General features: G+C 49.3%; 1 protein-coding gene across 2 annotated transcripts; it reads left to right on the forward strand.

Annotated features, from left to right (window-relative positions):
• Positions 1-2963: 2963 nt before the first annotated feature.
• LOC132584733 (intelectin-like protein) lies at positions 2964-19542 on the forward strand. 2 transcript variants are annotated; one of them, XM_060256643.1, is made up of 9 exons: positions 3079-3146; positions 6547-6684; positions 7288-7355; positions 13086-13250; positions 14303-14550; positions 15583-15741; positions 17153-17273; positions 18537-18640; positions 19281-19542. In XM_060256643.1, the coding sequence occupies exons 2-9, from the start codon at positions 6677-6679 to the stop codon at positions 19428-19430; spliced, it is 1023 nt and encodes a 340-aa protein (XP_060112626.1). In that variant the 5' UTR covers positions 3079-3146; positions 6547-6676; the 3' UTR covers positions 19431-19542. The 2 variants fall into 2 exon arrangements, with proteins under 2 accessions (XP_060112617.1, XP_060112626.1); XM_060256634.1 differs by lacking the exon at positions 6547-6684 and having other exon boundaries at positions 2964-3139.
• Positions 19543-23291: the final 3749 nt, after the last annotated feature.

Genomic DNA, 23291 nt, shown 5'->3' on the forward strand with positions numbered 1-23291 from the left:
CTCTGTGTCACATAAAGACATAAGAGAAGCCATGTTGGATCAGGCCAGTGGCCCCTCCAGTCCAACACTCTGTGTCACATAAGAACATAAGAGAAGCCCTGTTGGATCAGGCCAGTGGCCTCTCCAGTCCAACACTCTGTGTCACACAGTGGTCAAAAAACCAGGTGCCCCACAGGAGGTCCATCAGTGGGGCCAGGACACCAGAAGCCCTCCCACTGTGCCCCCCCCACAAGCACCAAGAAGACAGAGCATCACTGCCCCAGACATAAGAACATAAGAAAAGCCATGTTGGATCAGGCCAGTGGCCCATCCAGCCCAACACTCTGTGTCACATAAGAACATAAGAGAAGCCATGTTGGATCAGGCCAATGGCCCATCCAGTCCAACACTCTGTGTCACACAGTGGTCAAAAAACCAGGTGCCATCAGGAGGTCCATCAGTGGGGCCAGGACACCAGAAGCCCTCCCACTGTGCCCCTCCCCCACAAGCACCAAGAAGACAGAGCATCACTGCCCCAGACATAAGAACATAAGAGAAGCCACGTTGGATTAGGCCAATGGCCCCTCCAGTCCAACACTCTGTGTCACACATTGGCCAAAAAACCAGGTGCCATCAGGAGGTCCATCAGTGGGGCCAGGACACCAGAAGTACTCACACTGTTGCCCCCCCCCCTGAAGCAATACAGAGCATCACGGCCCCAGACAGACAACCTGTGGCTAAGAGCCACTGATGGACCTCTGCTCCAGATGTTTATCCAATCCCCTCTTGAAGCTGGCTATGCCTGTAGCCGCCACCACCTCTTGTGGCAGTGAATTACACGTGTTAATCACCCTTCGGCAAGACTGGTTGCATATCAAACACAACCCTGTGTGGTTTCCAAGGCAAGAGACGTCCAGAAGAGGTTTGCCATCGCCTGCCTCTGCGTCACAACTCAGATATTCCTTGGAAGTCTCCCTTCCAAATACCAGCCAGGGCCACGGCTGCTTAGCTTCCAATATCTGATGAGCTCAGGCTGGCCTAGGGTGACGCCTCCACTGCAAGTTTTGAACCCCAGTTGGTTTCATGGAAATAATCAGTGGTCATTTTGTCGAAAAATAGGTGGTGGAGCTCATCCCGGGATTGTGATGTAGCTGCACATACTAGTCAATGGACAAGGAGGTGGAACTCTCAGAAAGGTTCAGGAGCTGTGCTCCTGTGAGCTCCCACTAAATCTGAGGTCTGGAAATAATTCTGTTGAATGGATTCTTCAAGGCCTGTAATTCTCAGCTCTCACCACGAGGTGTCACAGATGAATTTTCTCCCTTGCAGTCGCCGTTGCTCACCCACTTTGAATTCTGTCACTTTCCCCTGGGAATAGAACAAAGCAGGAGTCCAGGACCCACAAAGTTTCATCAAGAATGTGAGCTTTCGTGTGCTAGAAGCACACTTCGTCAGACAAATTACTTGAGTCACACAAATATTTACCCCAACAATCCTAGAGGGTATTGTGCTTGCATGCTTTGAGATACTGATTCCATATAAGTAAATGCAGAGCATGGAATGCTAAGTGCAGGATTAGATTCAGCTGGAGAACAGGGCAAGAGTCCAGTATCACCTTGAAGACTAACAAAATCTGTGACAGGTGAGAAGCTTTGACACAAATTGTCTTGAAGGTGTTCCTTGGAGTCTTGCTCTTCTCTGCTGTTACAGGCAGACTAACACAAACTACCCACCTGGACAAGTTTCCGCTGTAACACACACACAAGACAGTGTGCGTTTGCAATAAAAAAGGCCAACGCCATGCTGGGAATTATTAGGAAGGGAATTGAAAACAAATCAGCCAGTATCATAATGCCCCTGTATAAATCGATGGTGCGGTCTCATTTGGAGTACTGTGTGCAGTTCTGGTCGCCGCACCTCAAAAAGGATATTATAGCATTGGAGAAAGTCCAGAGAAGGGCAACTAGAATGATTAAAGGGCTGGAATACTTTCCCTATGAAGAAAGGTTGAAACGCTTGGGGCTCTTTAGCTTGGAGAAACGTCGGCTGCGGGGTGACATGATAGAGGTTTACAAGATAATGCATGGGATGGAGAAAATAGAGAAAGAAGTACTTTTCTCCCTTTCTCACAATACAAGAACTTGTGGGCATTCGATGAAATTGCTGAGCAGCCAGGTTAAAACGGATAAAAGGAAATACTACTTCACCCAAAGGGTGATTAACATGTGGAATTCACTGCCACAGGAGGTGGTGGCGGCCACAAGCATAGCCACCTTCAAGAGGGGTTTAGATAAAAATATGGAGCAGAGGTCCATCAGTGGCTATTAGCCACAGTGCGTGTGTGTGTGTGTGTGTATATAATTTTTTTTTTGGCCGCTGTGTGACACAGAGTGTTGGACTGGATGGGCCATTGGCCTGATCTAACATGGCTTCTCTTATGTTCAGACCAATTCTCCATTATACCCTATGGGAATTGGTCTCCATAGGGAATAATGGAGTAGCCGCAGATATTTCCCTCTCCCTACCCCCTGTTTTCTGTTGACCCTGAGGTGGGGGGATGGCCTCCAAACCAGGGAATCCCCTGCCCCCACCTCAGGATTGACACCGCTATACCCCGCCCTTCTCTCTGAATCAGAGACTCAGAGCGGCTCACAATCTCCTTTCCCTTCCTCCCTCACAACAGACATCCTGGTAGGTGGGTGGGGCTGAGAGAGCTCTGACAGAAGCTGCCCTTTCAAGGACAATGCTTGCCAGAGCTATGGCTAACTCAAGGCCATTCTAGCAGCTGTGGGTGGAGGAGTGGGGAATCAAGCCCAGTTCTCCAAGATAAAAGGCTGCGCATTTCACCACCACACCAAACTGGCTCTCAAGTGAAGCCAGTCTCCCCCCACCCCTAGAACTGACAGCTGCCTGTGGCAAGGGATGTGGGGGAGAGACCATTCCTGGGGGAGGAGAAATAGTCTCTCCCCCCCCCCCCATTGCTCACCACTGCCCTCCTACCCCCACGCCTGTGTGTCAACAGTCCCTTGGCCACTGTGAGTTTTGATTTGCTTGCTTGTGCTCCAAGGTCCACTTGGCCGCTGATAGAAAAATGACCAAGCAGAACCCAAACAATCAAATTAATGAATGCTGCAGCTGAGGAAGCTGAGCTGCTGACCAGGTGAGTGGTGAGTCTTCTCTCTGCAAAATAAGGCCAGTAGCAAGGAAAGGAAAGGTCCCCTGTGCAAGCAGCAGTCGTTTCCGACTCTGGGGTGACGTTCTTTCACAACGTTTTCATGGCAGACTTTTGACGGGGTGGTTTGCCATTGCCTTCCTCAGTCATTTCACTTTTCCTCCAGCAAGCTGGGTCCTCATTTGACTGACCTTGGAAGGATGGAAGGCTGAGTCAACCTTGGACCAGCTACCTGAACGAGCTTTCGCTGGGATCAAACTCAGGTCGTGAGCAGAGAGTTCAGACCACAGTACTGCTGCTTTACCACTCTGCGCCACAGGGCTACTCAAGGCCAGTAGCAAACTAGCAGGCTAATCCTGGGGTTGCCAAAATGGGTCCCCACCGCTCCCGCAGGATTCCCCCTCATCCTCACAGTCTCAATGTGATGGGGAGGGAGGGGAGAGCGTAGAGCAGGGGCAAGTGGGGGAGTAAGGGCGGAGGCAGCTGTGCATTTCCTGCATTGTGCTGGGGGTGGACTAGATGGCCCTTAGGATTCCTTCCAGCTCTTTGTGTCTATGACAAACCAGCGTGCCCTCCCTGCCCTGAGAGAGGTGCAGGATCAGCACCCTTCATTTGCTTTGCAAAGGCCGGCTGAATCTGTGCCTTCACCTTCTTTGAAAACTCCTGGCAGGAGTTTCATCAACTTTTGGACGTGCAGCCTGGAGCAAATCTACCTAAATAGTTAACCATTCCCATGAGAACCAAGTTTGAATCCAGTAGCACCTTTATGACCCGCAAAGTTTTATTCTGGGTATAAGCTTTGCACATTAAAGTTTTTACATCAGATGTTTATGCATTAGGGGCTCTTTAGCTTGGAGAAACGTCGACTGCGGGGTGACATGATAGAGGTTTACAAGATAATGCATGAGATGAGAAGGTAGAGAGAGAAGTCCTTTTCTCCCCTTCTCATAATACAAGAACTCGTGGGCATTCGATGAAATTGCTGAGCAGTCAGGTTAAAACGGATAAAAGGAAGTACTTCTTCACCCAAAGGGTGATTAACATGTGGAATTCACTGCCACAGGAGGTGGTGGCGGCTACAAGCATAGCCAGCTTCAAGAGCGGATTGGATAAAAATATGGAGCAGAGGTCCATCAGTGGCTATTAGCCACAGTGTGTGTGTGTGTGTGTGTATATATATATATATATATATATATATATATATATATATATATATATATATATATATATATATATATATGTATATATATATATATGTATATATATGTATGTGTGTGTGTATACACACACACATATATTGGCCACTGTGTGACACAGAGTGTTGGACTGGAGGGGCCACTGGCCTGATCCAACAGGGCTTCTCTTATGTTGTTATGTGACACAGAGAGTTGGACTGGAGGGGCCATTGGCCTGATCCAACAGGGCTTCTCTTATGTTCTTATGTGACACAGAGTGTTGGACTGGTTGGGCCACTGGCCTGATCCAACAGGGCTTCTCTTCTGTTCTTATGTGACACAGAGTGTTGGACTGGAGGGGCCACTGGCCTGATCCAAAAGGGCTTCTCTTCTGTTCTTATGTGACACAGAGTGTTGGACTGGATGGGCCACTGGCCTGATCCAACAGGGCTTCTCTTATGTTCTTATGTGGCACAGAGTGTTGGACTGGAGGGGCCATTGGCCTGATCCAACAGGGCTTCTCTTATGTTCTTATGTGACACAGAGTGTTGGACTGGAGGGGCCATTGGCCTGATCCAACATGGCTTCTCTTATGTTCTTATGTACCAGGGATGGCCAAACTGTGACTCAGGAGCCACATGCGGCTCTTTCACACATATTTTGTGGCTCTCAAGGCCCCCAGTGCCCTATTGGCCAGCTTGGAGAAGTCATTTGTCTTTTTAACTCACTTTGCCAAGCCAAGCCAGTTGGCAGCTTGGAGAATGCATTTAAAGTTGTTTTCTTTCCACCTTTCCCCCCTTCCTTCCTTCCTTCCTTCCTTCCTTCCTTCCTTCCTTCCTTCCTTCCTTCCTTCCTTCCTTCCTTCCTTCCTTCCTTCCTTCCTTCCTGTCTTGTGGCTCTCAAACATCTGATGTTTATTCTGTGTGGCTCTTACGTGAAGCAAGTGTGGCCATCCTTGGCTTCCACCTCTGGACTCAGACTTTGTTCTGCTGCTTCACAGCAACACAACTGCCCGCCTGAATTATTCCCATTATAGTTTCCAGTTCTGACCTGGACTTTGGTGTGTCCGGTGTCTCTGTTGCAGCAATCTTTTCTGGTTTTGTTCCACTTGCAAAATAGGTAACGCTACCCGCTCCAATCTGCCTCTTGTTTGGCTTTAATTTGAGATTTTTCTCCCTGCATTTCTTCAGTAGTACTTTTAGGTTTTTCCTATGTTCTTCTCTGGTGGAACCAGGACCTGGTTATCATCACTAATTACTTCCACATCTTTCAATCCTTCCACTACAACATGAATTTTTTTTTTTTAAAAAAAAACCTGACTGGAAGGTTCTCTGGCGAAGCGCTAGTGTCCAGCTGATGAGTTGAAAGTAGTTAGTTCATTGCTTGCGTCATCTAGCTTCAGCTGCTTGCCAGAATCCAGTTTGTGCATCCAGTACCCTGAAATACTTGTCTCTTGAGAGCTTGTGAGTTATGTCCGCTAATGTGGGAAGTTTGTAATGTTCTGGTTGAAGTCTCCAGGGTCTAGCGCAGGGGTGGCTAAACTTGCTTAACATAAGAGCCACACAGAATAGATATCAGGTCTGAGAGCTGCAAGACATGAATGTCCGATGTTTGAGAGCTGAAAGACTGGAAGGAATCATAGAGGTGGAAGGGACCTCCAGGGTCATCTAGTCCAACCCCCTGCACAATGCAGGAAACTCACAAACATCTCCCCCTAAATTCACAGGATCTTCATTGCTGTCAGAGGGCTATCTAGCCTCTAATTCAAAACCTAGAATCATAGAATCGTAGAGTTGGAAGGGACCCCTAGGGTCATCTAGTCCAACCCCTGGAGGAAACTCACGAACACCTCCCCCTAAATTCACAGGATCTTCATTGCTGTCAGAGGGCTATCTAGCCTCTAATTCAAAACCTAGAATCATAGAATCGTAGAGTTGGAAGGGACCCCTAGGGTCATCTAGTCCAACCCCTGGAGGAAACTCACAAACACCTCCCCCTAAATTCACAGGATCTTCATTGCTGTCAGATGGCCATCTAGCCTCTGTTGAAAAACCTCCAAGGAAGGAGAGCCTACCACCTCCCAAGTAGGAAGCCTGTTCCACTGAGGAACCGCTCTTAACAGTCATAGAATCATGAAATTGGAAGGGACCTCCAGGGTCATCTAGTCCAACCCCCTGCACAATGCAGGAAACTCACAAATACCTCCCCCTAAATTCACAGGATCCTCATTGCTGTCAGATGGCCATCTAGCCTCTGTTGAAAAACCTCCAAGGAAGGAGAGCCCACCCCCTCCCAAGGAGGAAGCCTGTTCCACTGAGGAACCACTCTAACGGTCAGGAAGTTCTTCCTAATGTTTAGGTACAACAAGGCTTCTATTTTGGATGTATTTATGATAAAGGATCATTTAATTTATTCTAACACAGGCACTCTAATTTTGATAATACTAGCCCTAGCGCAGGGGTGGCCAACGGTAGCTCTCCAGATGTTTCCCCCCCTATGGCTCTCATCAGCCCCAGCCATTGGCCATGCTGGCTGGGGCTGATGGGAGTTGTAGGCAAAAAACATCTGGAGAGCTACCGCTGGCCACCCTTGCCCTGGCGGGTTGCAGCGATATTTTTAAAGGGGAAGGGAAGGAAGGGAAGGAGGGAAAGGAGGGAGGGAGGAAGGGAGGGAGAGAGGGAGGAAGGAAGGAACATAATAGATGCCATATTGGATCAGGCCAATGGCCCATCCAACGTGACATAGAGTGTTGGACTGTTTTAAATTCTGAATTATTCCCTGCTGAGATCCCTCCAAAATCCAAATCCCGCTGTTTTAAATCCCAGCAGCTTTCCTATGGGACTTACAAAGGTCTCAGACTGGCCCTGCCCGCTTGTTTGGCTGAGGCAGACTTCTCTGCTTGAAGTTCCGGTAAGGATCAGGTCCCGTCTCACAGAACCGGTTTCTGTCCTTCCCATTCAGGACTATGGAGCCTCTCTGGGCCCTCCTGCTACTGGGTGTGATGGTGTTTCCCAAAGGCCTGCGTGGTGGTAAGTCATGTGCAAATGGGCGTTAGGGGCAAATGGCTACTAAAAACACAGCAAGCCCTTCCTCCTTTCAGCAGAGAGGTGTGAGGGCTGCCAACTCCTGGCTGGAAAATTCCTGGATATTTTTGGGGAGAAGCCTGGGGAGGTGGGGTTAGGGGGAGGGAGGGATCTCAACACAGCATAATTCCTCCCCCCCTCCAAAGATTTATAGGCCGTCCTTCCCATAGTGGGCTCAGGGCAGCTTCCAACATAATAAAACAATCAAAACAGTTTAAGAACAAACGAAAACAGTTTAAAATTAAGACAATTAAGCCACAGCTTACATTAGTTAAGATGGCATGGATGGTGTGGACAGATCAATTAGAAGAAGAAGAGGAAGAAGATATTGGATTTATATCCCGCCCTCCACTACGAAGAGTCTCAGAGTGGCTCACAATCTCCTTTCCCTTCCTCCCCCACAACAGACACCCTGTGAGCTAGATGAAGATATTGGATTATATCCCGCCCTCCACTCCGAAGAGTCTCAGAGCGGCTCATAATCTCCTTTCCCTTCCTCCCTCACAACAGACACCCTGTGAGGTAGATGAAGATATTGGATTTATATCCCGCCCTCCACTCCGAAGAGTCTCAAAGCGGCTCACAATCTCCTTTCCCTCCCCCCCCCCCACAACAGACACCCTGTGAGGTAGATGAAGATATTGGATTTATATCCCGCCCTCCACTCCGAAGAGTCTCAGAGCGGCTCACAATCTCCTTCCCCTTCCTCCCCCACAACAGACACCCTGTGAGGTAGATGAAGATAGTGGATTTATATCCCGCCCTCCACTCTGAAGAGTCTCAGAGCAGCTCACAATCCCTTTACCTTCCTCCCCCACAACAGACACCCTGTGAGCTAGATGAAGATATTGGATTTATATCCCGCCCTCCACTCCAAAGAGTCACAGAGCAGCTCATAATCTCCTTTCCCTTCCTCCCTCACAACAGACACCCTGTGAGGTAGATGAAGATATTGGATTTATATCCCACCCTCCACTCCAAAGAGTCTCAAAGCGGCTCACAATCTCCTTTCCCTTCCCCCCCCCCACAACAGACACCCTGTGAGGTAGATGAAGATATTGGATTTATATCCCGCCCTCCACTCCGAAGAGTCTCAGAGCGGCTCACAATCTCCTTCCCCTTCCTCCCCCACAACAGACACCCTGTGAGGTAGATGAAGATAGTGGATTTATATCCCGCCCTCCACTCTGAAGAGTCTCAGAGCAGCTCACAATCCCTTTACCTTCCTCCCCCACAACAGACACCCTGTGAGGTGGGTGGGGCTGGAGAGGGCTCTCACAGCAGCTGCCCTTTCAAGGACAACCTCTGCCAGAGCTATGGCTGACCCAAGGCCATTCCAGCAGGTGCAAGTGGAGGAGTGGGAATCAAACCCGGTTCTCCCAGATAAGAGTCCTCACACTTAACCACTACACCAAACCGGCTCTCCACACCAAACCGGCTCTTGTCCCATTCTTGTCCCATCCTAGATGTTCAAAAATAGATATTTATACCATTTGTATAAATAGAGAATTGCCCCAAAAGACCAGCACAACCACATTTAACTTTAAAAAGGGTAAATTCTCTGAGATGAGGAGGCATGTGAAGAGGAAACTGAAAGGAAAGGTAAATACAGTCAAAACCCTTGGGGAAGCTTGGAGGCTATTTAAAACTACAATCCTTGAAGCTCAGATAAAAAATATACCACAAGTTAGGAAAGGCACAAACAGGTATAAGAAAAGGCCTGCAAGTTTAACAAACAAAGTAATGAAAGCTGTAAAAGGTAAGAAGGACTCATTTAAGCGGTGGAAAGCTAGTCCAAGTGAGATTAATAAAAGGGAACACAGGCAGTGGCAAATCAAATGCAAGACTGTGATCAGGCAGGCAAAAAGGGACTATGAGGAGCATATTGCAAAAAACATAAAGACCAACAATAAAACTTTCTTCAAATATATTAGAAGCAGGAAACCAGCCAGGGAGGCAGTGGGGCCCTTGGATGACCATGGGGTAAAAGGATTACTGAAGGAGGATAGGGAAATGGCTGAATGCATTTTTTGCCTCCGTCTTCACTGTGGAAGACGAGAAGTATTTGCCTGCTCCAGAACCACTAATTTTGGAAGGGGTGTTGAAAGACCTGAGTCAGATTGAGGTGACAAGAGAGGAGCTCCTACAACTGATAGACAAATTAAAAACTAATAAGTCACCAGGTCCAGATGGCATACATCCAAGAGTTCTGAAAGAACTCAAAGTTGAACTTGTGGATCTCCTGACAAAAATATGTAATCTTTCATTGAAATCTGCCTCCGTTCCTGAGGACTGGAAGGTAGCAAATGTCAGCCCCATCTTTAAAAAGGGTTCCAGAGGAGACCCGGGAAATTACAGGCCAGTCAGTCTGACTTCAATACCGGGAAAGTTGGTAGAAAGCATTATCAAGGACAGAATGAGTAGGCACATTGATGAACACGGGTTATTGAGGAAGACTCAGCATGGGTTCTGCAAGGGAAGATCTTGCCTCACTAACCTGTTACATTTCTTTGAGGGGGTGAACAAACATGTAGACAAAGGAGACCCAATAGATGTTGTTTACCTTGACTTCCAGAAAGCTTTTGATAAAGTTCCTCATCAAAGGCTCCTTAGAAAGCTCGAGAGTCATGGAGTAAAAGGACAGGTCCTTTTGTAGATCAAAAACTGGCTAATTAATAGGAAGCAGAGAGTGAGTATAAATGGGCAGTCTTCGCAGTGGAGGACAGTAAGCAGTGGGGTGCCGCAGGGCTCTGTACTGGGTCCCGTGCTCTTTAACTTGTTCATAAATGATTTGGACTTGGGAGTGAGCAGTGAAGTGGACAAGTTTGCAGATGACACTAAATTGTTCAGGATGGTGAGAAGCAGAGAGGATTGTGAGTCACTCCAAAGGGATCTGTTGAGGCTGGGTGAGTGGGCGTCAACGTGGCAGATGAGATTCAATGTGGCCAAGTGCAAAGTAATGCACATTGAGGCCAAGAATCCCAGCTACAAATACAAGTTAATGGGGTGTGAACTGGCAGAGCCTGACCAAGAGAGTTGTGGGGTCGTGGTAGATAACAGTGTGCGATTGTAATAAAAAAGGCCAACGTCATGCTGGGAATTATTAAGAAGGGAATTGATAACAAATCAGCCAGTATCATAATGCCCCTGTATAAATCGATGGTGCGGTCTCATTTGGAATACTGTGTGCAATTCTTGTCACTGCACCTCAAAAAGGATATTATAGCATTGGAGAAAGTCCAGAAAAGGGCAAGATAGATAGATAGATAGATAAATTTATTGTCATTGTTCTCCACAAAAAGAGAGCAACGAAATGAGGTGCTCTTCCACAAACATACCAACACATCAAACACACATATTCATATTCATACCATTTAAATACATCTAAAACCATTAAAACCATTAAAACCATTTAAATACATCTAAAACAGATAAACATTCATAAAACCATTAAAATCATTTAAACCATTTAAATACATCTAAAACAGATAATCCTTCATAACCCTGCATTTAACCTAACCACAGCACTTGGATAGAAACTGTCCTTAAATCTGTTTGTCCTAGCCTTCAACACTCTATATCGTCTACCTGACGGTAAGATCTCAAATAGCAAATGGCCCAGATGTGAAGGGTCCCTTAGGATCATTTGTATCTTCCTTTTACATCCCATATTATACAGATCCACCAATGAGGGGAGAGAACATCCGCAAATCTTTTGTGCTCTTCTCGTCACTCTTTGGAGCACCCTTCTCTCTGCTTCCGTGCAGCTCCCAAACCACGCGCAGAGGCAATAAGATAAAATGCTCTCAATGGAACTACGATAAAAGGCAACCAGCAGACTCCCTGACAGTTGTAGTGATCTCAAGAGTCTTTTTTTTAAAAAAATTTTTTTAGATTTTATCGATAAGAGTAAAGAAATCAAAAGAAACAGAAAAACATATATAGAACAAAAATAACAACATTCTCAATCACCCAGAAAACAAATCAACACAAACAAGTATGACATCTAACAAACAAAACACCTACCCAGCAGGAATAAGTGGAGGAATGGGGAATCAAACCCCGTTCTCCCAGATCAGAGAGCTCTGGCTGACCCAAGGCCATTCCAGCAGGTACAAGTGGAGGAGTGGGGAATCAAACCCCGTTCTCCCAGATCAGAGAGCTCTGGCTGACCCAAGACCATTCCAGCAGCTGCAAGTGGAGGAGTGGGGAATCAAACCCGGTTCTCCCAGATAAGAGAGCTCTGGCTGACCCAAGGCCATTCCAGCAGGTACAAGTGGAGGAGTGGGGAATCAAACCCTGTTCTCCCAGATAAGAGAGCTCTGGCTGACCCAAGGCCATTCCAGCAGCTGCAAGTGGAGGAGTGGGGAATCAAACCCGGTTCTCCCAGATAAGAGAGCTCTGGCTGACCCAAGGCCATTCCAGCAGGTACAAGTGGAGGAGTGGGGAATCAAACGGATTTATCAAATGGATAAAAGGAAGTACTTCTTCACCCAAAGGGTGATTAACATGTGGAATTCACTGCCACAGGAGGTGGTGGCGTCCACAAGCATAGCCACCTTCAAGAAGGGGTTAGATAAAAATATGGAGCAGAGGTCCATCAGTGGCTATTAGCCACAGTGTGTGTGTTTGTGTGTGTATATATATATATATATTTGGCCGCTGTGTGACACAGAATGTTGGACTGGATGGGCCATTGGCCTGATCTAACATGGCTTCTCTTATGTTCTTATGTTCAAGGCCATTCCAGCAGCTGCAAGTGGAATGGGGGGGAATCAAACCCTGCTCTCCCAGATAAGAGAGCTCTGGCTGACCCAAGGCCATTCCAGCAGCTGCAAGTGGAGGAGGGGGAATCAAACCCGGTTCTCCCAGATAAGAGAGCTATGGCTGACCCAAGGCCATTCCAGCAGCTGTAAGTGGAGGAGTGGGGAATCAAACCCGGTTCTCCCAGATAAGAGAGCTCTGGCTGACCCAAGGCCATTCCAGCAGGTGCAAGTGGAGGAGTGGGGAATCAAACCCGGTTCTCCCAGATAAGAGAGCTCTGGCTGACCCAAGGCCATTCCAGCAGGTGCAAGTGGAGGAGTGAGGAATCAAACCCGGTTCTCCCAGATAAGAGAGCTCTGGCTGACCCAAGGCCATTCCAGCAGGTGCAAGTGGAGGAGTGGGGAATCAAACCCGGTTCTCCCAGATAAGAGAGCTCTGGCTGACCCAAGGCCATTCCAGCAGGTGCAAGTGGAGGAGTGGGGAATCAAACCCGGTTCTCCCAGATAAGAGAGCTCTGGCTGACCCAAGGCCATTCCAGCAGGTGCAAGTGGAGGAGTGGGGAATCAAACCCGGTTCTCCCAGATAAGAGAGCTCTGGCTGACCCAAGGCCATCCCAGCAGCTGCAAGTGGAGGAGTGGGGAATCAAACCCGGTTCTCCCAGATAAGAGTCCACACACTTACCCACTGCACCAAACTGGCTCTCCAGGACAGGGAACTCAGTGGGGTACAATGGTATGCAGTCCATCCTCCAAAGCATCAGTTTTCTCTGGGGACTGATCTCTGTGGTCTGGAGATCAGTTGCAATTCCAGGGGATCCCCAGGTCCCACCTGGAGAGTGGCGTCGCTACGTACCAGACAAAAGATTTGACAGTCTTTTTCTTGCACCTTCTTCTTCACCTCTTTCCCTCGCAGACACCACCGGCTGTGTCACTTCCTTGAAACGGGACATCCTCAAGCTGATGGTCAAGTGGGAAGATGCCACCTGCCTCCAGAACCAGCAGGGCCTGCCCCCCAACCTGCTCCAGACTCTGCCCCGCAGCTGCAAGGAAATCAAGACGGCCCTGGAAGGCGCTGCAGGTGAGGAGACGGAAACTGCCACAGGAAGGGGTGGGGGCTACAAACACAGGCAGTTGCAAGAGGGGACTGGAGAAACATAGGGAGCAGAGGTCCATTGCCTGGGGCAAGAATGTGCACCAGTCCCTCCCTCCCTCCTTCCCTCCTTCCTTCCTTCCTTCCTTCCTTCCTTCCTCCCTCCCTCCCTCCCTTCTTCCCTTCCCTTCCCTTCCCTTCCCTTCCCTTCCCTTCCCTTCCCTCCCTCCCTCCCTTCCCTCCCTCCCTCCCTCCCTTCCCTCCTCCCTCCCTTCCTTCTTTCCTTCCTTCCTTCCTTCCTTCCTCCCTCCCTCCCTCCCTTCCTTCTTCCCTTCCCTTCCCTCCCTCCCTTCCTCCCTCCCTCCCTCCCTTCCTTCCTTCCTTCCTTCCTTCCTTCCTTCCCTCCCTCCCTTCCTTCCCTCCTCCCTCCCTCCCTTCCTTCTTCCCTTCCCTTCCCTTCCTCCCTTCCTTCCTTCCTCCCTTCCTCCCTCCCTTCCTTCCTTCCTTCCTTCCTTCCTTCCTTCCTTCCTTCCTTCCTTCCCTCCCTCCCTCCCTTCCTCCCTCCCTTCCTTCTTCCCTTCCCTTCCCTTCCTCCCTTCCTTCCTTCCTCCCTTCCTTCCTTCCTTCCTTCCTTCCTTCCTTCCTTCCTTCCTTCCTTCCTTCCTTCCTTCCTTCCTTCCTTCCTTCCTTCCCTCCCTTCCTCCCTCCTTCCCTTCCTTCCTCCCTCCCTTCTTCCCTTCCCTCCCTTTTTTTGGAAATGCAGCATAACCTTCTTGGTTTCCAGTTTGTTTCCTGGATGGTGCTAAGGAGGGGGATCGACTCTTTCCTGTCCCTAGACTACATCTTGTAGGGGCTCAGAGGTCCTCTGTATCTCGGTGTGGCAGCAGAGTCAAGTCTCTTGCCCTCCTCCAATGTCCAGGCAACCAGCAGCCACCCAGAACCTGAGAAGCCTTGAGGATACGCCTGTTACAAATGGTGGTCACAATTAGTGCTAGAAACTGAGCTTGAGTTTTGACACAAATGCTCTGAGTTGTCTGCAGATGGGCTGTATTTCCTGGGCACAGAAGATGGTGAGATCTACCAGACGTTCTGTGACATGACCACCCATGGAGGCGGGTGGACTCTGGTGGCAAGCATCCATGAGAACAACATCCATGGGAAGTGCACCGTGGGAGACCGCTGGTCCAGTGAGCAGGGGCCCAATAGCAACTACGCCAGTGGGGATGGCCACTGGTCAAAGAACACTACCTTTGGCACAGCCGTGGGCTCAACGAGCGATGACTATAAGGTGAGACTCTGATTCTGTGGGCATGCTGACCCAGAGAGGTAGAAGATAGGGCTCTTCTTTCATGCACACACACACACAGACACACACAGACACACAGACACAGAGAGAGAGAGAGAGAGAGAGAGAGATGTGGTGGCTAAAAAGGCAAATGCAATTTTGGGCCGTATCAACAGAAGTATAGTGTCCAGATCATGTGAAGTGATGGTATCACTTTGTTCTGCTCTGGTAAGACCTCACCTGACGTATTATGTTCAGTTTTGGGTACCACATTTTAAGAAGGATATAGACAAGCTGGAAGGGGTCCAGAGGAGGGCAATGAAGATGGTGAGGGGTCTGGAGACCAAGTCCTATGAGGAAAGGTTGAAGGAGCTGGGGATGTTTAGCCTGGAGAGGAGGTGGCTGAGAGATGATAGGATCACCACCTTCAAGTACCCGAAGGGCTGTCATCTAGAGTAGGGGTGGCCAATGGTAGCTCTCCAGATGTTTTTTTTGCCTACAACTCCCATCAGCCCCAGCCAGCATGGCCAATGGCTAGGACTGATGGGAGTTGTAGGGAAAAACATCTGGAGAGCTACCGTTGGCCACCCCTGATCTAGAGGATGCTGTGGAATTGTTTTCTGTGGCCCCAGAAGGTAGGACCAGAACCAATGGGTTGAAATTAAATCAAAAGAGTTTCCGGCTCAACATTAGGAAGGACTTCCTGACCGTTAGAGCGATTCCTCAGTGGAACAGGCTTCCTCGGGAGGTGGTGGGCTCTCCTTCCTTGGAGGTTTTTAAGCAGAGGCTAGAGGGCCATCTGACAGCAATGCGGATCCTGTGAATTTAGGGGGAGGTATTTGTGAGTTTCCTTCATTGTGCAGGGGGTTGGACTAGATGACCCTAGAAGTCCCTTCCAACTCTATGATTCTATGATTCTAGAGCGATTGGTGGAACACATCCATAAAAAGAGATACCTCCAGTATCCTGGAAGCCACTTAGGGATGCTGCCTCAATTTGGGATGTGTTTTCTCCTCATACTTCTTTGCTTTCCAGAACCCTGGCTACTACGACATCCAAGCAAAGGATATGGCCATATGGCACGTCCCCAACCTCACCCCCATGAGGGAATGGCGAAATGCTGCCATCTTGAGGTATCACACTGAGACGGGTTTCTTTGCTGTGGAAGGAGGGAACCTCCTCAAGCTCTATCAGGTAATGGTGGCTGCCCAAAGACTCAGTATTTGCGTGTTGTGATTAGGCTGAAACTCTCACAGGTGACTTCATAAGAACATAAGAGAAGCCATGTTGGATCAGGCCAATGGCCCATCCATTCCAACACTCTGTGTCACACAGTGGCCAGAAAACCCCAGGGGCCATCAGGAGGTCCATCAGTGGGACCAGGACACTAGAAGCCCTCCCATTGTTGCTCCCCAAGCACCAAGAAGACAGAGCATCACTGTCCCACACCTAAGAACATAAGAGAAGCCATGTTGGATCAGGCCAATGGCCCATCCAGTCCAACACTCTGTGTCACACAGTGGCCAAAAAACCAGGTGCCGTCAGGAGGTCCATCAGTGGGCCCAGGACACTAGAAGCCCTCCCGCTGTGCCCCCTCCTCCCAAGCACCAAGAAGACAGAACATCACTGCCCCAGACATAAGAACATAAGAAAAGCACTGTTGGATCAGGCCAGTGGCCCATCCAGTCCATCACTCTGTGTCACACAGTGGCCAAAATACCCCAGGGGCCATCAGGAGGTCCACCAGAGGGGCCAGGACACTAGAAGCCCTCCCATTGTTGCCCCCCCAAGCACCAAGAATGCAGAGCATCCCTGCCCCAGACAGAGGGTTCCAACAATAAGCTGTGGCTAATAGCCACTGATGGACCTCTGCTCCATATGCTTATCCATTCCCCTCTGTAGCAGTGAATTCCCCACCAGCTATTTTTCCCACCAGCTATTTTGCTCCTGAGTTTTGGCCACTGTGTGACGCAGAGTGTTGGACTTGATGAGCCAATGGGCTGATCCAACATGGCTTCTCTTATGTTCTTATGTCTGGGGCACTGATGCTCTGTCTTCTTGGTGCTTGGGGGGGCAACAGTGGGAGGGCTTCCAGAGTTCTGGTTGTGCTAGTGGATTTCCTGATGGACTCTGGGTTTTGGCCACTGTGTGACACAGAGTGTTGGACTGGGTGGGCCATTGGCTTGATCTCTTATGTTCTTATGACTGGGGCACTAATGCTCTGTCTTTGTGGTGCTTTTGGGGGGCAACAGTAGGAGGGCTTCTGGAATTCTGGCCCCGCTGATGGACCTCCTGATGGCCCCTGAGTTAATGGCCACTGTGTGAGACAGAGTGTTGGACTGGATGGAACATGAGACTGATCCAACAGGGCTTCGCTTATGGCCTTATGTTTAAATCTATTTTCTCCCTAAGATAAGCTGGCACAAGAATGACCAACCAGTTATTCTGGAGGGCACAGAGGTGGAGACCTTCCCTGATGTTGTTCGCTTCCTGGCTCTAGGATCTGTGTTTGCTGCCTCTGTAGATGGAGGGGCCCTTGCTGCGTAGCCACTGATGCTGGCTGCTCTCTTGGTTAGTTGGCTTGACCATTTGCTCTTCCTTCCAGCAATACCCAGTGACCTTTGGCAGTGGCAGCTGCCCAAAGAACAACGGCCCAATTGTGCCAGTGGTCTACGATTTTGGCAATGCCGAGCAGACGGCCTTCTATCACTCCCCCAATGGCAGAAGTAAGCATTTCTTTCCAAAGTCCGGGAAGCCTGCAAGCACATTGCCATTGAGGCTTAAAGGTTTCTTGGATGTGTATTTATGGAAACCTCAAGATATAACCTGGGTGGCTGGGCCAACCTGATCTTATCAGACTTCAGAAGCTAAGAAGTGCTGGCTTTGGCTAGTAGTCGGGTGGGAGAAAACCAAGGAAATCAAGGGTTGCTGTGAAGAGACAGCCAATGGCAAACCTCCTCTGTTAGCCTCTTGTTTTGGAAACCCAATGGCATCAGTCCCCAGTGCAATGTCTGTGGGCACCAGGTGTCAAGTCGGCTGATTCAATAACGAGGCCTTGTTGATACAAAGTTTCTAGTTTATTGATATCATTGTTCTCGACTACAAGGAGATTGAAAGACTGAAGATCATGCAGTAAAGGCAATCATATAAGGTACACATCAAAAGGATTCTTGAGGGAGGGGCACTCTATGCAGGGCACATTCACACATTGATGTTACCATTTCGTTCTCAGGCCTGGCTTGGCCTTGAGCGTCTTCCGACTCCCCCGATGCCCTGCCTGAGAAGGCACTATAATCTCTTTCCCATATTCCCATTTCAAAGCAACACTACATAACAAAGGAAAGGAGGGGGGTGAGGAGAGTTCAGGCTAGCAGCATTGGCATACAGTGTGGCTTTACCCAGGATACATCTCTCCTGAACCAAAGATTGAATGCAGGCTTGACCAGAGTTAAAGCAGACTTGATACCAGGGTTCCTACCAAGTGGTTCTAGAAAGTGGGTGGGGCTAGCTGGGGCTTTTGCTCAGCAGGGCTTCTGATTGGCTGTGCAGATTACAGGCATCCTGTCAAACAGAGCTTCTGCCTAGAATGTCAAAGAGTTACTATTGGAGTTGTATATAAAAGCAACCCCTGACATTTTGTGGTTGGCCCCACCTCCTGTGGCAGCCATTTTGTGGTTGGCCCCACCTCCTCAGGCAGCCATTTTGCAAGCACTTCTGTGTTGCCCTGGGCTGAATAGCCCAGTCTTGCCAGATCCCAGAAGCTAAACAGGGCTGGCCCTGGTCAGTGTTTGGAAGGGAGACCACCAAGGAGGTCCAGAGTTGCTGTGCAGAGGAAGGCAATAGCCAACCACCTCTGAATGGCTCTTCTCTTGACAACCCTGTCAGCTGTGACTTGATGGCACTTTCCGCTATCACCACAGTTATGCTGGGCCCCTAAGACAAGTGCTTGCACAACTTTTCCGCTGGTCTTAAAATCCTTGTTTTCCCAGATGAATTTGTCGCTGGCTACATTCAGTTCCGGGTGTTTAACAATGAGAAAGCAGTCCTGGCTCTCTGCCCTGGCATTAAAGCCACCGGCTGCAACACCGAGACGGTGAGTAGTTGGCCATGCAGGGTCCGCTGAGGGTGGGGTAATATTTGGAGCCCCCAACTAGGGTTGCCAATCCCCAGGTGGGGGCAGGGGATCCCCCGGTTTGGAGATGCTCCCCCCGCTTCAGGGTCGTCAGAAAGCGGGGGGAGGGGAGGGAAATGTCTGCTGGGAACTCTGTTATTCCCTATGGAGATTTATTCCCATAGAAAATCATGGAGAATTGATCTGCGGGTATCTGGGGCTCTGGGGGGCTGTTTTTTGGGGTAGAGGCACCAAATTTTCAGTATAGCATTTAGTACCTCTCCCCAAAATACCCCCCCCAAGTTTCAAAAAGATTGGACCAGGGGGTCCAACTCTATGAGCCCCAAAAGAAGGTGCCCCTATCCTTCATTGTTTCCTATGGAAGGAAGGAATTGAAAAGGTGTGCCGTCCCTTTAAATGTGATGACCAGAACTCCCTTTGGAGTTCAATTATGCTTGTCACAGCCTTGATCTTGGCTCCACGCCTACTGTCTCCTGGCTCCACCCCCAAAGTCCCCAGATATTTCTTGAATTGGACTTGACAACCCTACCCCCAACCCCGACTGCCACCACATGGATTCTAATCCAGTCTCTTTCCATTTTGTCTTTCTTTCTTTCTCCAGTTCTGTGTTGGTGGAGGAGGGTATTATCCAGAAAGTAATAACCAATGTGGTGACTTTACAGCCCTTGCCTGGAGTGGCTACGGAGCACACACACAGTGGAGTGTTAGCAAACAGTTACTGGAATCTGCCTTGCTTCTCTTCTACCGATGAGCCAGGAGAGCTGCTTCTTACAAGCCTCACAGCTGGACAGAGGAAATCTGCAAAGATTTTTGCCTCAATACCTTCCTAGCCAATAATGCCAATAAAATAAAAGGCACCAGAATTTCTTGCCTTGGTGTCATTTCTGCCTTCTGGCCAAGGGGCTGGAGCAACTGCTGTAGGAGGAGATGCTGAAGAGTCTGGGACTCTTTGGATTAGAAGAGACAACTAAGAGGGGTGTGTGATAGAGCTTTATCGAATGATGCACAGGGTGGAGAGAATGGAGAAAGAGAATTTTTCCCCCTCTCCCAAAATTCTGGAACTTGAGGGCATCGAATGAAGCTGATGGGCAGCAGATTTCAGGATGAACAAAACGGAATACTACTTTATACAGAGAGAAAATAAAACGGGGAATCTGCTGCAAGAAGATGTAGTGATAGCTACAGGAATAAACAGCTTTAAAAGGGAGTTAGATAAGTTCAGAGGCAGCCAGTGCTGGGGGTAACATCAGGGGAGGGCATTGGTCTTTGTGCCCTTTTTGTTTGACCCCCTGGTTGGCCACTGTGTGAGACAGCAGGGCTCTTCTGAGGTTCTTCTCAGGGGAAGGCCTCAGCCTCTCTGCCCTGTTGCTGGCCCTCCAGATGGTTGACTAGTGGGTGAGACAGGAGGCTGGACTAGATGGACCCTCCCTGGTCTGACCCAGAAGAAGAAGAAGAAGAAGAAGACTGCAGATTTATACCCCGCCCTTCTCTCTGAATCAGAGACTCAGAGCGGCTTACAATCTCCTATATCTTCTCCCCCCACAACAGACACCCTGTGAGGTGGGTGGAGCTAAGAGGGCTCTCACAGCAGCTGCCCTTTCAAGGACAACCTCTGCCAGAGCTATGGCTAACTCAAGGCCATTCCAGCAGGTGCAGGTGGAGGAGTGGGGAATCAAACCCGGTTCTCCCAGATAAGAGTCCACGTACTTAACCACTACACCAAACTGGCTCTCAGGGCTCAGCAGGGCTCTTCTGATCTTCTTCTCAGGGGAAGGCCTCAGCTTCTCTGCCCTGTTGGCTCTCCAGAGGAACTGGTTGGCCACTGTGTGAGACAGGAGGCTGGACTAGATGGACCTTCCGTGGTCTGATCCAGTAGGGCTCTTCTGATGCTCTTCTCAGAAGAAGGCCTTGGCCTCTCTGCTCTGTTGCTGTCCCTCCAGAGGAACTGGTTGGCCTCACTGTGTGAGTCAGGAGGCTGGGCTAGATGGAGCCTCAATGGTCTCATGCATCAGGGCTCTTCATATTCTTATGCTCTTCCTTGGAGGTTTTTCAACAGAGGCTAGATGGCCATCTGACAGCAATGAGGATCCTGTGAATTTTGGGGGAGGTGTTTGTGAGTTTCACTGCATTGTGCAGGGGGTTGGACTAGATGACCCTGGAGGTCCCTTCCAACTCTATAATTCTGAGCCTGGGCAGCCATTCTGCCCTGGAACTGAGGAAGGAGGAGAAAGGACCACTCTCAGAAGTGTGGAAACAGCTCATTGACTCATTCTCCTTTAATTAGACTTCACTGTTTTGAGTTCTTAACACTTTATGTTTCCATTAATAGCACTGCGTTTAGGGCCAGGAATTGTCTTTCCAGCAACACAGCACTGTAGCCAAAGCTGTTAGCAGGTTAGTCATCTTAAGACTCCAAAACACGGAGTTCAGTTGAAGAGCATCTCAGTCAGAAAAAAACAACGAATGAAGTTCCCTCTTCATTTCCGAATTGCTGCATTGTTGGAGGGCCCCAGTCTGGACTGTTGTGCTCAGAGGGTGCTCTCTTGTCAGATCTCGGAAGCTAAGCAAAATTGGCCCTGCCTAGTATTTGAAAGAGTGGCCTCCACAGAATGCCAGAGGTGGGATGCAGAGGGAGGCAATGGCAGACCACTTCTGAAAAGTCTCTTGCCTTAAAAAAAAACAATGCAAGCTTGCAACCTAGTGGTGCAGAACGCTAAAAAAGCTAGAACTTTTGGCTGCCAGACAATCTTAGGATCTTTTGGCTACTCTACACACAATGCCATACAGTGATGATGATGAAATTCTTCTGCCAGCAAGACAGAGTCGTGGGCACTCCATGAAATCGCTGAGCAGTCGGGTTAGAATGGATAAAAGGAGGTACTTCTTCACCCAAAGGGTGATTAACGTGTGGAATTCACTGCCACGGGAGGTGGCGGTGGCTACAAGCACAGACAGCTTCAAGAGGGGATTGGATAAACATCTGGAGCAGAGGTCCATCAGTGGCTATTAGCCACAGCGTATTGTTGGAACGCTCTGTCTGGGGCAATGACGTTCTATATTCTTGGTGCTTGTGTGCATGGGGGCCTTCTGGTGCTCTTGCCCCACTAGTGCACCTCCTGATGGCATCTGGTCTTTTTGACTACTGTGTGACAAAGAGTGTTGGGCTGGATGGGCCATTGGTCTGATCCAACATAGCCTCTCTTCTGTTCTAATGTCTGGGGCAGTGATGCTCTGTATTCTTGGTGGCTGGGGGGGGGGCGGGCACAGTGGGAGGGCTTCTAGTGTCCTGGCCCCACTGGTGGACCTCCTGATGGCACCTGGTTTTTTTGGCCACTGTGTGACCCAGAATGTTGGACTGGATGGGCCTTTGGCCTGATCCAACGTGGCTTCTCTTATGTCCTTAAGTCCCTGAGGGGCTTCCTCAGCTCTTGCGGGGGTTCCCTTCTTGGCTTTTTTGGGGTCCTTGGGGCAATGCTGGTTCTTTGTCATGTACCCTTCTGTCTGTGGCAGCAGTTCTCCCCCACCAGCCAGGCTTATAAAGATGAAGAGCCTGTTTTGATTGTTGCTGAAGACCCGATCCTTCCTTCCTTCCTTCCTTCCTTCCTTCCTTCCTTCCTTCCTTCCTTCCTTCCTTCCTTCCTTCCTTCCTTCCTTCCTTCCTTCCTTCTCCTGAGTCAGCTTTTTGGCCTACTGAGTTTCCTCTTCTCTCCTCTGACAGGCGGAGGCTTGCAAAGAGATCTTTTGCATTGCCTCCTTTCTCATCCTTTTAAACTAGAGTTGCTCCACCACGAAGCCCTGGCCATCCCATAGTTGCTACATTACCTTACACTAGAGGAGGCCACCTTCCAAGAGGAGGTGGGGGAATCTCCAACCATTATAACTGATCTCCTGGCGACAGAGGTGAGTTCACCTGGAGAAAATGGCCACTCTGGAAGGGGGACTCTATGACATTCTACCCCACTGAAGCCCCTCCCCTTCCGAAACCCCAGCCCACTCAGACTCCACCTCCAAAAACTCCAGGTATTTCCCAACCCGAAGCTGGCAACCCCGTCTTACACAGATGACTTCAATCAGGGATATCTAACCCTTTTAAACCTGTGGGCACCTTTGGAATTGTGGTGCAGCCGCAAAACAACTCCCACAAAATGGCTACTCGAGAAGGTGGAGCCAGCCACAAGATGGCTTCTGCAGCTGGCCCTCAGTCACACAGCTGCTGCCCAAACAATGCTTTTGAAAACCTGCCCAGTCAGAAGCTTTGCTGCTTTTTTGTGGTGCACCAAGTTTGCGGATGACACTAAATTGTTCAGGGTGGTGAGAACCAGAGAGGATTGTGAGGAACTCCAAAGGGATCTGTTGAGGCTGGGTGAGTGGGCGTCAACGTGGCAGATGCGGTTCAATGTGGCCAAGTGCAAAGTAATGCACATTGGGGCCAAGAATCCCAGCTACAAATACAAGTTGATGGGGTGTGAACTGGCAGAGACTGACCAAGAGAGAGATATTGGGGTCGTGGTAGATAACTCACTGAAAATGTCAAGACAGTGTGCGTCTGCAATAAAAAAGGCCAACGCCATGCTGGGAATTATTAGGAAGGGAATTGAAAACAAATCAGCCA

This window comes from Heteronotia binoei, chromosome 1 (assembly GCF_032191835.1).
Source record: "Heteronotia binoei isolate CCM8104 ecotype False Entrance Well chromosome 1, APGP_CSIRO_Hbin_v1, whole genome shotgun sequence".
Lineage (NCBI taxonomy): Eukaryota > Metazoa > Chordata > Lepidosauria > Squamata > Gekkonidae > Heteronotia > Heteronotia binoei.